At 45.9% G+C, this 15,471-nt stretch overlaps 1 protein-coding gene across 6 annotated transcripts in view; it reads left to right on the forward strand.

The window, feature by feature from the left end:
• The window catches only part of TTC21B (tetratricopeptide repeat domain 21B), an 83,197-nt gene that overhangs the window by 34,297 nt on the left and 33,429 nt on the right, over positions 1 to 15,471 (forward strand). For all 6 annotated transcript variants that reach the window (XR_010919876.1, XR_010919877.1, XR_010919878.1 and 3 more), the window contains exons 16-17: positions 3,522 to 3,594; positions 4,712 to 4,822. Coding sequence is in view for 3 of the 6 variants with exons in the window: in XM_067549324.1 (XP_067405425.1) it covers positions 3,522 to 3,594; positions 4,712 to 4,822 (184 nt within the window). In the remaining 3 variants the exon portion in view is untranslated. The remainder of the gene's footprint in view (positions 1 to 3,521; positions 3,595 to 4,711; positions 4,823 to 15,471) is intronic.

A 15,471-nucleotide genomic window follows, 5' to 3' on the forward strand; every position in this document is an offset into this window, starting at 1 on the left:
GACCTGGTGGCTGCATCATGCCAATGTCCAAAAAGGGGTATCTTCATGGCCCTGTAGCCATCCAGTGCATTAGTCATAGATGCATCTGAGGAGCACAACTGGAACACCTACAGAGACAAGGGACCTGGTCACCAGAGGATATGAAACTACACATAACATCTTAGAGTTGAGAGTCATCTGATTTCTGTGTATGGCATCCCTCCTGGTTGTATGACACTATGTAGTACAGATACAGAGTGCATTGGTCATGTACTACATAAACCCGGAAAACATGCAAAATAGCTGAAATGAAAAAAAAACCTTATTCACTCCGCTATAGGCATGAATGCAGGATCCCTGTTTGACGCTTCCTTCTGCAATGGAATTGGGGCCTCTTTTACTCCTTCCTACAGATTCTACTAATCTCCAGAGTTATTTCCATGACCCGAAGAAACTATGTCACGCTCATCCTTATAGTTTCCTCCTGGCTGAAGCAGTTTGGCTGATGCACCTGTTACAGATGTTCACACAACCATCAATCAGACTTCCAGATCATGCAAACCTGTTGTCACAAGATCAAGATTAAGTATTCTATCTAGACCTGAAATCACTGCACCTGATGGACTGGATGTTTGGCTGTCTTGAGTGTCCTGGAAAGAGACTGCTCCTTTCACCTTCAGAAAATCCTAATGTGGAGTACGGAGTCATCTTTGAGAAATGGATGGAATGGAATGGAATGGAAAAGGTTCTCAATATGTGTGACCGAGCATGGCCTAAACCTTGTGCCGATCTCAATACCAAAGATTCTGGATTCTGATTTAGTTGATTTAGTTCAGTCAAGGTTCATCTAGCAGCAATATCCTCTGATCATTCATTAATAGTCACTCATGGTCTTCTCTCATCTCATGGTATCCAAATTCCTTAAGGGCCTTGTGATGGGACGACTGCATCACATCGACAGAGAAGGGGAAGGCTGCAGCCAGGAGGCTAGCCAAAATTGTTATGTCTGTGGCCAGAGGGGATACCTAAAAAGGCAGCGCTCCTATGGCAGTTGTAATGAGGAAGCTCACCAGGAAGTGCGAGCGGCAAGGGTACCCAAAAGAGGCGCACCTGCTGAGAGTGGAGGGGTTGGGGGTGTCATATTTTTCATGTGAGAAGTTGGGGCACATAGAAAGAAATTGCCCCCTTAAGAAGAAAAGAAGAAACCCATAGGGGAGTACGGTTCCCAGGAAAGGGGGACAGGACGCCCGGGCTGGGAGTACAAAAAGTGGAGGGAACCCTAGAAAGGGTGGGCAGAGGGTCCATCCACACACTTGGCCGGGGGGGGGGTGTAAAAAATTGCGAATAGATATGAAGATTGGGAGGGGGAGAGAGAGAGAGAGAGAGAGGGTAAACCCATTAGCACAGTAGGCTACTGTGGGGACCCAGACCCTGGGGGGGAAAAGGACTGGGGGATCTGGAGAGAGATGGGAAGGAGCTAGAGGAGAAATTGGCAGCTGCTCAGAGGCCTGCAAAGGGCAAAGCAAGGGATGGAGCCCTGTGGGCCCAGCTACGGCGGAAACGGGAGGTGATAATTCCCCCCAGCATCCCAGGTACTGATCTTGAGGAAGAGGGTGTTTGATGGGGTGACTGCCCCACACCGGCAGAGAAGGGATTAACAGAGCCCTGGGGAGACTGCGCGGGAAGCAGCAAATAGGAGAGGGGCTGTGAAGCCAATCAGCAGGCCCATATAAAAAGAGCTCCCAAACAGAGCAGACCAAACACGGCCTGGAGCCCAAGGAGGAAAGCCTGTCTCCCCTGCGGGCTGAGAGGCCAATAGTACCTGAGGCAGAGCTACTGCTGGCAGTGACCAGGGGAGCTAGAGGAGCTCCTGGCGGGCTGATGAAAGCGGGTAGGGGCGGGCCCTGAGATCAGGTGAAGAAGGTGCTAGGGCTGGAGGGAAGTCGCCAAAGGAAACAGTAGCAGAAGAAGAACTTGGGCAGAAGGCTGCGATCCACGGTGTCCCTGTGCCAGGACCCAGATTAGTGGGCAAGCCTGGGTCCCTTCCCTCCCCTCCTCTCCCCACCACTAGGAAGTGGCAGGATAAATGACTGCAGGTGCCAGTGAGGAAGTGGTGGGATGAGAGTGCAGTTTCCACTGGGAAAGTGGCTGGACTACCATCGAGGCACAATTTGTTCCCCCTTTCTGGGGGACCTTTAACTCAGCCAGAGGATCAAGTCAGAAGGAGGACACTGCAGTCCCGGACAGCTGCAGGAAGGGCTATAGGCCAATGTTGACAAGAGAGTGACGGTGCACACACTACAGACATGAATGTTGGCCTGGAGCTAATCCCCAAATGACTAGCAGGAGACACCAGTGTGGTGTTGAGGAGAGTGACCCGTTACAGGCCTGATGAATGCTTATCCACTGGTTACAGAACCCATTCCAGCTTGGGACCTCATTTTCTGTCTGAGGCTTATGAAGACCTCCCACTTGAGATCCTCTTAGTGCTCCATCTATATTCTTATTCTCAAAAAGGTCTTCCTGGTGGCCATCACCTGAGCTATAAAGGTGAGCAAGCTTGAAGCATTCGTAGCAGAAACCCTGTATGCCTTGTTACATAAAGACAAAGTGGAATTAATATCTCAGGCAAAATTCATCCCCCAAATCGTTTCTGAATTCTACTTAAATCAGTCAGTCAACTTACCTGTGTTCTTTCCAAAACCATGTTCTACATAAGGGGAGAGGAAACTGCACATTCTGGACATAACCAGAGTGCTCTTATATTTACATTGACAGTACCAAAACTTTCAGACTGTCCCTATGTCCACCTGTGGCTAATAGTCAGTCACTCAAAAGGGCAGGCTATTTCAGCACAAAGACTATCAAAATGAAACACAGCTTATATCTTGTTCTGCTACCAGCTGTCTGATGTACCCCTCACTCCAGCAGAGACCAAGTGACAACCTCATCCTGTTTCAGAAATATGTCAATAGCTGCAAGACTGCTACGTGGAGCAATCTGCTCACTTTTAAGTATTACACACTGAACTTGGCTGCTAGATCAGATGCCAAATTTTGGAGAGCAGTACTCAAATCTCTGTTTGCTGGTCATATCCCCATCATGAAGAGGGTAGTGTTTGCCAGTCACCTATTGTAGAATTCACACTGACACATACTTAAAGAAAGAATGGTGACTTACCTTACAGAACTGTGATTTTTTCAAGGTGATGTAGTTAGTGTGAATCCCATGTTGTAGCCTCCATCTCTGCTTTGAGTCTTTGGCTGCCCCGGGCTTCCATGTATAGGGGACCTAAGGGAGGGTTGCGGTAGCTCCCCTCCGCATTTGTGCCCCTGCATGGGAAGCACAGATCGCATGCACGGCCTCGATGGACACTGCTGTTCAATAGATGCCAATGCACATGCACACGCACACCTACATTAACTACAGTATTTCCTAGAACTATGATTACTGTAGGATAAGTAACCATTGTTTTACATATTCCTCAAAATACCAATATTAACAACTTAATGATTAAACTAGATTCTGTCTTTCGTTTTCAGAGACCTGGTGGACAAAGTGCCAAGCTCTCATACTTTTCTTCTCCTGGGTGATGCATACATGAATATTCAAGAGGTGAACATCTGCATCATGATAAAAGATGAGCAGTATAGTCGAATCATTGGCTGTTGTTAGCAAGTTTGATACAGTCTCATGTTCTGTTAATAGATGATCAGGAAACAAAATGTGTTCTAAGAAAAATGTAGGGTCTGTTTACTGGCTAAAAATATAAAATAAATGAATACTATATGAATTTTAATTTAATTTTTATATTCAGAGACTAAATAATATACTCAAAATAGAAGGCACCTAAAGGATGAACATCAGATTTGGGCTGGTCAGGGAAGAAGAGAATTGCAACCTCAGTGAACGATCAAGCATTTGCAAGTTAAATATTGGGTAGAGATCTGTGTGCTGAAAGCTGTGGTAAGTTCAGTTCAGAAATGAAGTTGAACAAGCTTGGAACAGTTCATTCAAGCTTGAAAGAAAGATGTGTAAATTCCAGACAGGCAAGGATGCCACAGAAACCCGTTCAGTGCTTGGAAAGGCAGACCCACATGTGCAGTGCTTGCAATTTATTTTAGGTTTTCAAGCAGTAAAGGTGGGTTAGCATCTCTGAGACAGAAAGACTGGAAAGTGTACAGGTGACTGCAGTACGAACAGTAGGCGATGAACCCTACCCTAGGGCATAAGCATTTGTCTTCAGTTTGTTTTCATCCTTTGTTCTTTTCAAAAGTGAACTCCAAAGCAAAATGGAATTTGAGTTCAGCTTGGATTTGTGCTGAACTTTTCAACAAACAAGGCTGAATGGAAGGGAAAGGAGGGACACTGAGCACAGCAATAAGTTTTGCATGTGCTTTTTTTGTAACTTCAGTGAACCAGGAAATGCCAAGAGAATTTCAGAGGACAGAAAAGATAAAAGGTTAATTTAAAACTTTGTTTCTGTGCTGAGTTCTCACCGCCTGGTTAATAGGGGAATTCAGCACAGAAATGTATAAAGCAGTGTTTGGTTTTTGTCTGCTGTGGTCTTAAGACAGTTTGATAGAGACCATCCTGAGACGTCCCATAATTAGTAATATTGGAGTTCACTTGGTGGCATTAACAGATTGCTCAAAGCGATTTTAGCTCTTTACAGATCTTTTTGGTATAGTTTTGTGAATTTACTGTCTGTTTTTGTTCATTGCTATTCTAGCCTGAAGAAGCCATAGAAGTCTACGAGCAGGCTTTAAAGAAAAACCCAAGAGATGGAACTTTAGCAAGTAAAATTGGAAAAGCCCTAGTCAAAACTCATAACTATTCAAAGGTATGTTATGAATAGTTCATAGACATGCAGTATAAATGGATTACTGTCTCCCTCAGTGTTAACTTGTTTTTCTAGTATTATGAAGATAGAAGCATTTTACTAAGAAGTTCCAAAAAGGTGGTTTTCATCCTCCTCAAAATGCCTGAAGTTTTGAATGTTGATTTTTCTCTTCATAACGGCCAAACAGACCTGCTAATGTCTCATGGAAAACCTGAAAAACATTCTACTTAAAAATAATTTGTTTTTCTTCCCTTATTTTCCACTGCTGAACACTGCTACATAAAAATAAGGTTTTTGTTGCTAAGGAATTCATCTGTTGCAGACTGATTATATGCTTCCTGAAGTTATGAAGCTCTGTCTGTGATAACCGATCAGAACCAAATGATGACATGAAGGATTAGTACTTCCAGTAGAAAATACACAAATGCATAATAATGGATTAATGAAAGCTTTTTTGTATGTTTTATTATTAGTATAGCATATTTCAGAATTACAAGATTCAGTTAATTGAATTTGCCATCTTGTAAGCATATCTGTCCATGCTAAGAATGTTGAACAAATACCTACCAAAATATTCTTTGGACACATCTTACTGTTTGTTACCTTAATCCAACAGGCAATATTGTATATCAGCTCATATTACTTTGGTGTAAATTCTTAGCAGCTCTTGAAATATGTCAGTGTGGATTCCCCTCTGGGTGTGAATGCACATCATGCACAGAAGATTGAAATCTTTAAATAGCTGTGTTGATTGGGCTGTGCTGTCACCATGCATGTCCTCACACTATCCTATCCAACAATGTAACTGGCAGAGAAGCAACAGCTTTCTCTCAGTTGTTTCTTACCAAGCATGACAGTGAAGACAGAACAAGTGGTGTCTGTTCGCTACCATTTAATGGAATTTTTCTTCCCCTTTGATTTCATCACCTAGTTAGACAGTAAACCCTAACTTCCCAACAAAATTCTTTTTCCCCTCCACGTTAATTTCTCCTGAGCGGTTTGCACTGTGGTACGGTGTGTTAGCCACCGGTGTTTATCAGTGTAGGCTGCATGCGTGTGTCCCTGTGCAGATGCTGTCCCAGCTCTGATCAGGAAACCGAGACTGCTCTCACAATCGAATGAATCAACACGACCATGGATTAGCTGAGCAACGAAGCCACCCAAGCCAGGTTTATTGCGTGCGGCACAATAAGTGACCTACAGAGTATCTCTGGGTCAGTTTCGTATAGGCGGCGTTACAATCCGTTATCCCCTAGATCGGACAGCTTTGTTCCCTCTGACACCGTCTTTTATACATTGTTACTTACAATTTCGTTCTGCCCCCTTTGACGTAGGTAGTTGCCACCCTCTGGACGTAGTCTATCACCTTTTTCCTTTAATTGGCTGATTTGGGCAAAACAACTCTATCACCTTTTAGTCATTTCTAGTCATCGAAGTGTCATTTTAGGGAGTTAGTTCTCTTTGATATCTTGGTGCCTCCTGTACCTGCTACATAATTTGCATTTTAGTAATATTTTGGCAATCTATATACTTGCAGTATCAGCACTTTCCTGTGCCAATTTCAGTTAGCTTGGTTTTTTCCACTTATACTTCTGTTCATTCGGCTTTTTCCATTTAGGCCTTAGCCTGTTTTACAGGCCTTATGACTACATTACTTAGGTCTTATACTTACTACATGCACCACTATATTAATCCTAAAATGGCTATTTTGAAGTCTTCAGGATTCAGACCCTGACCATCTTCCTATGGATTCATTGTCCTTACAGAAGGTCATCACTGGTTCTTTTTTTTCGGTCTTGGCATGAGCCACATGCTGGACCACTGCTCGACTTGCCAGTTATTTGAACAATTAATGAGAGGAACTTCGGACCCTGATGAACAGGCATTTACTGTCACAGTGCTTTACAGCTAAGTCCCAGGAATCCAGTGGCCTCGTTAGCTGGAATGCAACACCTATGGTCAGAAGCAGCAAAAGATCTGCCCTGGCACTCTTGGAGAAGCATCTGAGGCTGCCAAACACCACCTTGGTCATGGCTACCATCCTGGCACCAAGGACCAATACCACATCCTTATCAAGACAGAGGAGATCAGAACACTGTGCCAGATGTGATTCCTGATAAATCTTCTCTTCCCACAGGGAGAAGCTTAAAACTTTATTCTGCTCCTGGGAATGGAGTAGTAAGTTCATGCAACAGGGGCAAGTGATGCCAGATCACCTTCGGCTCAGTATCTGAGAGACACAAAACGGTGCCTCTACCTGCCAGTGTTGGTGACTGCCAACTGCCAGCATCAGCACCAATAATAGAATCATTAATTGTGGTACTGAACTGATGTTAGAGAAATTTGATAGGTCTCCAGTGTCCCCTTCTGCACCAAAGGCACTACGCTCAGCATGGTACACACTTAAGGCTTATGATATCAATGTTGCCTCAAAGATCAGTGCCGCTATTGGAGAAAGTCTCCTTTCTTACCAGATCACATCTTCTCTCCATCTTCCAGCAAAGAACTCTTGCTCTACCATTCAAACAGATCAGGGGAGGGTCTCTCTCTTTGAACCAGGGGTACTCATTTCATGTACTCGCATCATACTCCTCCACCTCAGGCATGACAATGGCCTAATCAGCATTACCAAACCCAGACTTATCCCTACAATGCTCCACTTTGGGCATACTGGGAACCTCCATCTAAAACAGAACTCCTTCCTATCAGTCACGGAAATGTAGGTCAAACTCTCCTACTGCATTGACTGCCAGTCCTCTGAATGTGGACAGGGAGGAGCATGAACAGTCAGCAGATAAAGAATAGGCAGGTTGAGCCACCAGAACAATATCCTTCATTCTTTCCCAAAGATCCATCATTGTCTTCTCCTGATGAGACAGTCTCCTGATGATTTTAGAGCTTTCCAGGAGCTGCTTTCCCATATTGCTGATATTTTAAAAATAGAGACCTCAGTAATGATGGAGAAAAACGTTCACAAGTTATTAGACATGCTACATTCTTCTGCCCCGCCAGAAGAGCATTGCAGATTAACAAAGGCATTTTGGAGCTGGCTAAAACAATTATCTTTAATGAAAAGAACAGTGGGAGGTGGGTGGGGGAAAATACTATATACCCCAAATGGGTTTTAAGCAATCCTACACTCCTCCTACATTGGGTTCATTAGTGGTCTCTGCAGTTCATGAAAAAAACTAAATCTAAGAGTACACCTAAGGTCAAAGATACACAGAAATTTTGGGACGAATGGTTATTCATTAATGTCACTTCAGTTACAAAAAAGAGTGAACTTTCAAGCCCTGTTCATGAAGTACAGTTATCTATCTTAAAATAGGGTATCTCTGTTTTTTGTTAAACTTCCGTAGAATGTGAGAAGAGTTGTGTTAAAAGCCATTATTTCTAAAGGACAGTTAGTGCCAAAGACATTGTTACAGGCAGCCATGGATCCCTCAGACATGGCAACTAGACACAGAGCCACTACAGTAACTATGGGAAGTCATGGTTACAGGACTCTGGTATTCCTAGGGAGGCGCAGAATGCAATTGAAGACTTACCCTTTGGGGTACAGACTTACTGAACACATGTACTGATGATGTTTTACGCTTCCTAAAAGATTCTAGAGCCATACTACAAACAGTGGACACTAGTCTCTGACCAAATGATGAACTTTTCATATACCAAGGGCAAACTAGACAGAAAATACCCAGCTACTCTAGCAACAGCCCTCTGAATATCCACTCAGGAAGAAGCTGAGGTTCCTCTGAAGAAAGTCAACATCTTTCTCAGTCACTAGTCAAAGTTCACCAGCTCCCAGACAGTAGGTTTGGTAAGAGGATCATGAGCCGCATTCAAACTGGACAAGAGGCATCCCCCTTCTTTGGATACCAACTTTCTCTTTTCTACCAGGCTTGGACTGGAATAACAACCAAAAGGTGGGTGATAGAAGTTGTCTCCTGTGGCTATTCATCCAATTCTAGTCCTTACCCCTCTTCCATCCCTCTTATGGGGACCCTTCTCATGAAAATCAACCAATAGAAGTGGCTTCCCTGCTTCACCTAGAAGGCAAAGAGGAGATACCTTTGGAGTTCAGGGGAAAAAGGCTTTTACTCCCAATATTCTCTTATCCCAAATAAGAAAGGGGGTCTTCATCCTATCCTAGACCTGAGAAGACTGAACAAATATATATCTTCTTGGATTCAGGATGGTAATGCTAACCTTCGTTATCCCTTCTCATCAGACTTAAGACTGGTTTGTGGCTCTCGACCTTCAAGATGTGTACTTCCATTTACTGATCCATCTGGGCTATAGGAAGTGTCTGCAATTCACAGTAGGGCTCAATCATTATCAATAAAAAGTGCTACCATTCAATCTCTCCACAGCTCTGAAAGTATTCACAAAATGCCTAGCTGAAGTGATAGCACATTGAAGGAGACAAGGCATTCTTCTAACCATATGTAGGTGATTGATTAATCAAAGACATGTTTCATTAGGAAGTCACTACAGCCCTGAACTGTGTCCTTCACCTATTCAGACAGCCGGGCCTTATGGTGAAATAGTTTCTCACGCATCACAGCCAATAGAATTCATAGGAGTCCTAATCAACTCCAGATTGGCAATTCCTGAGGACAGATTTTGTTCTGTCCAGATGATCAGCACCAGTATAAAAAGAAATGTAAGTAAAACATGCCTCAAACTCCTAGACCACATATCTGCTAATCAGACTTAACATACTTCTAGAAATGTCTAGTTGAAGTCAATGTATCCTCTCAGAATATCAAATGAACATGCATGTTGTGGTTCCAGCTTGTGTTTTATCATCACTGAACTGGTTGTCAGACCCCAAAAACATTTGGAATAGGGTACCTTTCTCCTCCCACTCATATGAAGATACGGATGGCAGATGCATCAGGAGCAGGTTGGAGAACACATTTAGACCATTTCTAAATACAAGGCACTTGGTTCCAGCGTTCCAGAATTATGAGCAATTGGGTTAATTTGCATAACATTCCTACCTGTTTTAAAGAATTCCATATTGTAGATTCACAGACAACACATCTCTGACCTGTTATGTAAACAACGGGGTGCCTGGTTGTCACCCCTGTGCCAGGAGGCAGTCAAGTATGAGAATGGTATCAACAATGTCAGATAATCCCAATAGCTCTCATCTTCCCAGAGACAGCAGTTATTCAGCAGACTGTCTATCACCAACCACAAATGGTCTCTGAAGTGCTTCATCACCCCCCTAATATTTCACTGGTGAGAAATTCCCATTATGGACTTTGGTAGCAAAGAGACTATGAAGTGTCCAATCTCTTGCTCCAAGGAGACGTGACCTTGGGATCCTTGCAAGAGTCCCTTCTCATACTATGGAGTTAAAATTTCATTTATAAATTTCCATTGATCTTTCTGTGGCTAAGGGGATCAGACAGGATGTAACCACGCTACCATTGATATCTTTTTATTGGCCAAGACAATTCTGATTGATCTCCTCAGAATGTTTGTTCAGCTTCCAATAGTGCTTCTCACCTGTCTAGACACAATATCACAGAACCAAGATCAAATATTTGATTCAGGCCTAAAGTCACTGCACCTTGACAGTCGGGATGTTTCCAGTGTTGCTGTGTAAGCTCAAAAGCTTGTTTTTAACCAACAGAAGTTGTTGCATTAAAAGATATTACCTCCCCACCTTCTCTTTCTTAATAGCCTGGAAGTTGGCTAGTTGAGTGCAACTGACTGTTCACTATAAGTACAAGAAATCCCACTGCAAAGCATAACAAGGAACACTTATTCAACATGGAAAAGACTTTCCTCTTGGACAGCCATTGGTGGCTACTAAACCTATAATCCTTGATTATATTTCAAATTTTTAAAATACTTTGGACTTTCATTTAGGTTCATTAATGTTGACTTTCCAGTGATTTTGGCGTGCCGTCCCTCCCCTGTACAGTCATATTCTATTTCCTTTCACCCCAATTTATCCAGAGATTTTCAGTCTCCAACATTTCTTGCTGAATAACCCAAAGCAGTACAAATGCCTAGGATTGGGTGGGAGATCAGTGTATAAAACCTCTTTTAATCCCTTTTCTTTTTTTGAAGTAGCTGCTCTATTGTGCTGCTGAAATTTAAGATGAAAGAGATGGATAACTTAATGTTTTTGGCATACTTCACATGTGCTTTAGCATGATTTTTTAAAAAAATATCCTGAAAATGGATTTTGAAAATTAAACCTCAGTGTATTTAATTCCAGTTTCAATTTTAGTATTCTTCTTCGAGTGCTTGCTCATGTCCATTCTACTATAGGTGTGTGCATGCCTCCGTGCACAGTTACCTGGAACTTTTTTCCCCTTAGCAGATCCCGTAGGACCGGCTCCAGCGCATCCTGGAGCCCTGCGCACATGCTGCGGTATATGAGGTGCTGCTGGCCCTACGGCCCCCTCAGTTCCTTCTTTCCGCCCATGATGGTTGCTGGAACTAGCCTTGCTCTCAGCAAGTACTATTCCCCTTGTTTGGACTTGTTTGGTATTCAAAGTTAGTTTTAGTTAATAAGTAGTTGCTAAGTGTTGTTAAGAGTAGTTAGAGATAAGGCAAGTCCCTGTGGGGACTTCAAGCGGCCGGGCCATGCCCCGGTTGCTGGGATTCAAGCCGTGTGCCTTCTGCGGGAAGGCCTTCCCGCTCAGCGACCCCCACAACCGCTACCTTAAGTGCTTGGGAGAAGCCTACAGAAAAGAGAAGTGCAAGATTTGCAGGGCTTTCAAGCTGAGGCCTCAAAAGGACCAAGAAATCCGGTTGAAAGCCCTGTTGATGGATGGAGGCAGCGCTCCACCCAGCATCCGAGCCGATCTGCTCCACCTCAGAGTGCACCATTGGCACCGCCCTTGACTCGGCACCGCGCAACATTGCCGGCACTGAAGAGGAGAAAGCATAATGCGGAGCCTGGACGCTCCCCTGCGCCATCTGTACGGGCAGGGTCGAGTACGGAGATGCACCAGACCCGGCCCATCGAAACTTCTCTGGTGCCTGCATCTCCGGTCAGGGAACCTCCCCTGACTCCTGGGAGTGAGAGAGTGCCCCTGTCGACACCGGAGGCTTTTCAGGAGGCGGCACCGGTTGAGGTCTGCCAGGCGGCACTTAGACAGCTCCTGTTCCAGATCCCCAGCACTGAGGAGTTCGCCTATACCTAGATGGCGCAGAACCCGGTTGCCAGAGGAAGACCCAGCACCATGCAGTACGTGACGTGGAACCAGGTCACCGGGGTCCAGCTCGGCACCAAGGAGTTTGGAGCAGTGCCGGCCTCAGTCACTGAAGGTGTCTGCAGGGCCACAAGGCAAGCGGCAGCAGAAATCATTGGTACCGAGACGACGCTCCAGTACCTCTAGCTCTTCGGAGCTCACCCCCATTCGTCGGCACTGCTCATGGCGACGGAGGCAGTCCTCATCGTCCTCAAGGTCGGAGGCATCGAGAGGGTGGTCCCTAGCATGGAAGGGTGCCCAGGACCGAGGACGTACATGGCACCGCCGATCCAGGGCCTCTGCCTATGAGGATGACTCGGGGTCTCCCACGGTGACAGTCGTCAGGTGAGCCGACACTCCCAAAAGCATCACAGCCTGTGGTGAAATCCGCCTCGGGTTGGCCTCAGGGACAATGGCCGCAACAAAAGCCTTATTGGGCCCCATGATGGGATATCCAGGTGGGGCCGGGGCTCCAATCCATTATGTCATCGGTGCTGCAGTCCGTGCCTCCAGCAGAAGAGAAGGCCCATAGTCACCACTCCTCGGATGAGGAGTCAGACCCCATGGAGGGACCCTTAGCACGTGCAACCCTTCACCAGGAGGGGGCGCACCCGCAGGACTTACCTCGGCAGTCGTCTTCCTCCTCACCTGACGAGGCAGTCTCCCAGGACCACTCAGCGCCACTGGAGGATTTCAGGGCGCACCAGAAGCTGCTCAGGAGGGTGGCCTCCAACTTGGGGCTGGAGGTGAAGGAGTTAAAAGAGGCCGAAGATAGCCTCTTTAATGTGCTGGCGGCGGCTGCCCCAGCGAGAGTGGCCCTCCCAGTCCACGAAAGGGTCTTTAAGATTGTAAAGGCCCTGTGGCAAACCCCTTCTTTGGTCGTCCCTACGTTAAAGGTGGCCAAGAAAAAATATTACGTCCTGGCCGAGGGCGTGACCCATCTGTGCCTAGGATAGCCACCTGAAAATGCCAAGGTCAGGGCAGGCTGTAAAAGGAGAGCAGATTCTCCCAGTGCTGATGGGTGACACTGAAGTCAGACTTCCCAAACAGCCACAAACTGCTTCTGATTTCCCCACACTGGTTCTCAAGAAGCCAGTCCACAAAAGCACACAGCCCCCTTTACTGCACTCCAGTTCCTGGCTCCCAAATTGGCCACTAGGTGCAGTAAAGAGATCAGTGTAAAAACTCTATACTCTTAACTAAAAAGGGTCCCTCTGACCCCAAAGGGTCAGCCATGGCACCAGATCAATATAAGTTTGGATCTTACCCAAAATATCACACTGCCAGCCAATCCTTTACAATAAACCTTTAGTTTTAGTTACTAAAGAGAGAGAAATAAACCATGAGAGAAATGTTAAAGGGTCAAAGCAAATCAAATACATACAGATAATTGTAAGTCCATTTTCTGGGAGAATTGTGGAGTTGCAAGCTTGTACAGTTCCTCTGGTACACATCCAACACCTGGATGGGTCTAAGTCCTTTGGTTCAGTTGCAAAATGAATTGATCCAGAGGCAGGGATGTGTCTGTAGCTGAACAGGAACAAAGACAAAATGGATTCTGTGGCTTGGCCTTAAATACCCTCTGGCTTTGGCCATGCTGTCTTGTGGAATGTTACAAGAACTAAAATGGAGTCCAGAGTCACATGGGCCAATCCTGGTAACTCTTCAGGTATGCCTTTAGTTTCTTCCTGGGCCCTTTGCATCTGTAAAGGTTTTGATGGGCCATTAAGTGGACTATTGTCCTGCCGCCTCTCTGTCTGAGGTGTGTCTTATACAGCATAGTTTGAAACACAGGTACATCAAATATGTCCATAACTTCCATTACAGATATAACACATGAACATAAGTATTTCCATCTTTCTCAGTGCATTACATCCTTTCTAACAGTACCTGACATGGCATATCTTACATGAATCGTTATGATTTTGACATATTAATGTTACACAATACAGTAAATGCTCCCCCACTCCCCCCACAGCCAGCCAGCGTGACAGAGGGGTTTGAGTATTCGTTCACTCACCCTGCCCTGGGAACCCTGGTAGTAGACGTGGCTAACCAGTGAGACAGGCAAGGTCAGCCAGGCACCAAGAACAAGGATAATAAGAAGCTGGACTTCTTTGGGAGAAAAGTTTATTTCGCAGCAAGCCTGCAGTTCAGGATTGCCAACGATCAGGCCCTCCTGGGCAGATATAATTTCAGCCTGTGGGACTCACTCAGGTGGTTCGCTGAGGCCCTGCCCCAGTACTAAGCTGCAGACTTTAGCAGTATCATGGAGGAAGTGCAGTAGCTAGGGCAGCGCTCCAGACACCCTGCCACGCTGTTGATTCTGTGGGCAGGGCCATAGCCTCCACCATCTGTATGAGAAGGTGCTTGTGGATGCAATCCTCGGGCCTGTCCCAGGAGGTGCAGCAGTCTATTCAGGACCTCCCCTTTGATGGGTCGGCCCTATTCTCTGACCAGACTGATGGGAAGTTGCATGGTCTGAAGGACTCCAAGGGCACGCTTCGTTCCCTGGGACTTTACACGCCCCAGTTTTCCAGGCATCAGTCACGGCCCCAGGCCTTTTCAACCCTATAGGGATAGGAATAGGGGGTTTAGAAGAAGAAATCAGCCCCCTAGCTCGTCCTCAGCTCCCTAGCAGGGGCCCCCCAAGGAGGTTGGGCAACCAGAGGAGGCAATTTTGATGGTGCGCCAGAAGGTGGTGCCCCGACTGCTCTCCTGGATCCGCCCCACCCCTTCCTAAAGAGGTTAAGGCCCTTTTATCCTTAATGGGCAAAAATCACTTCGGACCGTTGGATCCTTGGGATAGTCTCAGGGGGCTATGCTCTCCAGTTTACATCTACCCCCCCAACAACCCTCCTCCTCCGTCCCTCTTCAGGGACCCCTCTCACGAGCAACTTCTCTTGCAGGAAGTGGACACCCTCCTCAACATAGGAGTGATGGAAATGGTCCCTCAAGGCAGAAGGGCGAAGGGGTTCTATTCCAGGTACTTCCTCAGCCCCAAGGTGAAGAGGAGTCTGAGACCCATATTAGACCTGCATCGTCTAAACAAATATGTCAAATGACTCAGGTTTCACATGGTCTCTCTAGCCTCCATAATCCCTTCCCTGGATCCAGGAGACTGGTATGCTGCACTCGATCTCAAGGACGCATACTTTCTTGTGTCTATCCTCCCCAGCCACAGGCGTTTTCTCCGTTTCATGGTGGCTGGCTCCCACTACCAGTTTACAGCCCTGCCCTTTGGCCTGTCTTCGGCTCCAAGGGTATTCACCAAGTGCATGGCAGTAGTGGCTGCCCACCTGAGACAAAAGGGTGTGCAAATTTTTCCTTACCTGGACGATTGGCTGATCGGGGCAGATCCAGGTTCCAAGTGCAGGAAAGCGTGGCCCTCACTTGCTCCACATGCAGCAGGCTGGGACTACTCAT

The sequence above is a fragment of the Emydura macquarii genome, unplaced genomic scaffold (genome assembly GCF_026122565.2).
Source record: "Emydura macquarii macquarii isolate MOO-44397 ecotype Brisbane River unplaced genomic scaffold, CSIRO-AGI_Emac_v2 contig_1253, whole genome shotgun sequence".
Lineage (NCBI taxonomy): Eukaryota > Metazoa > Chordata > Testudines > Chelidae > Emydura > Emydura macquarii.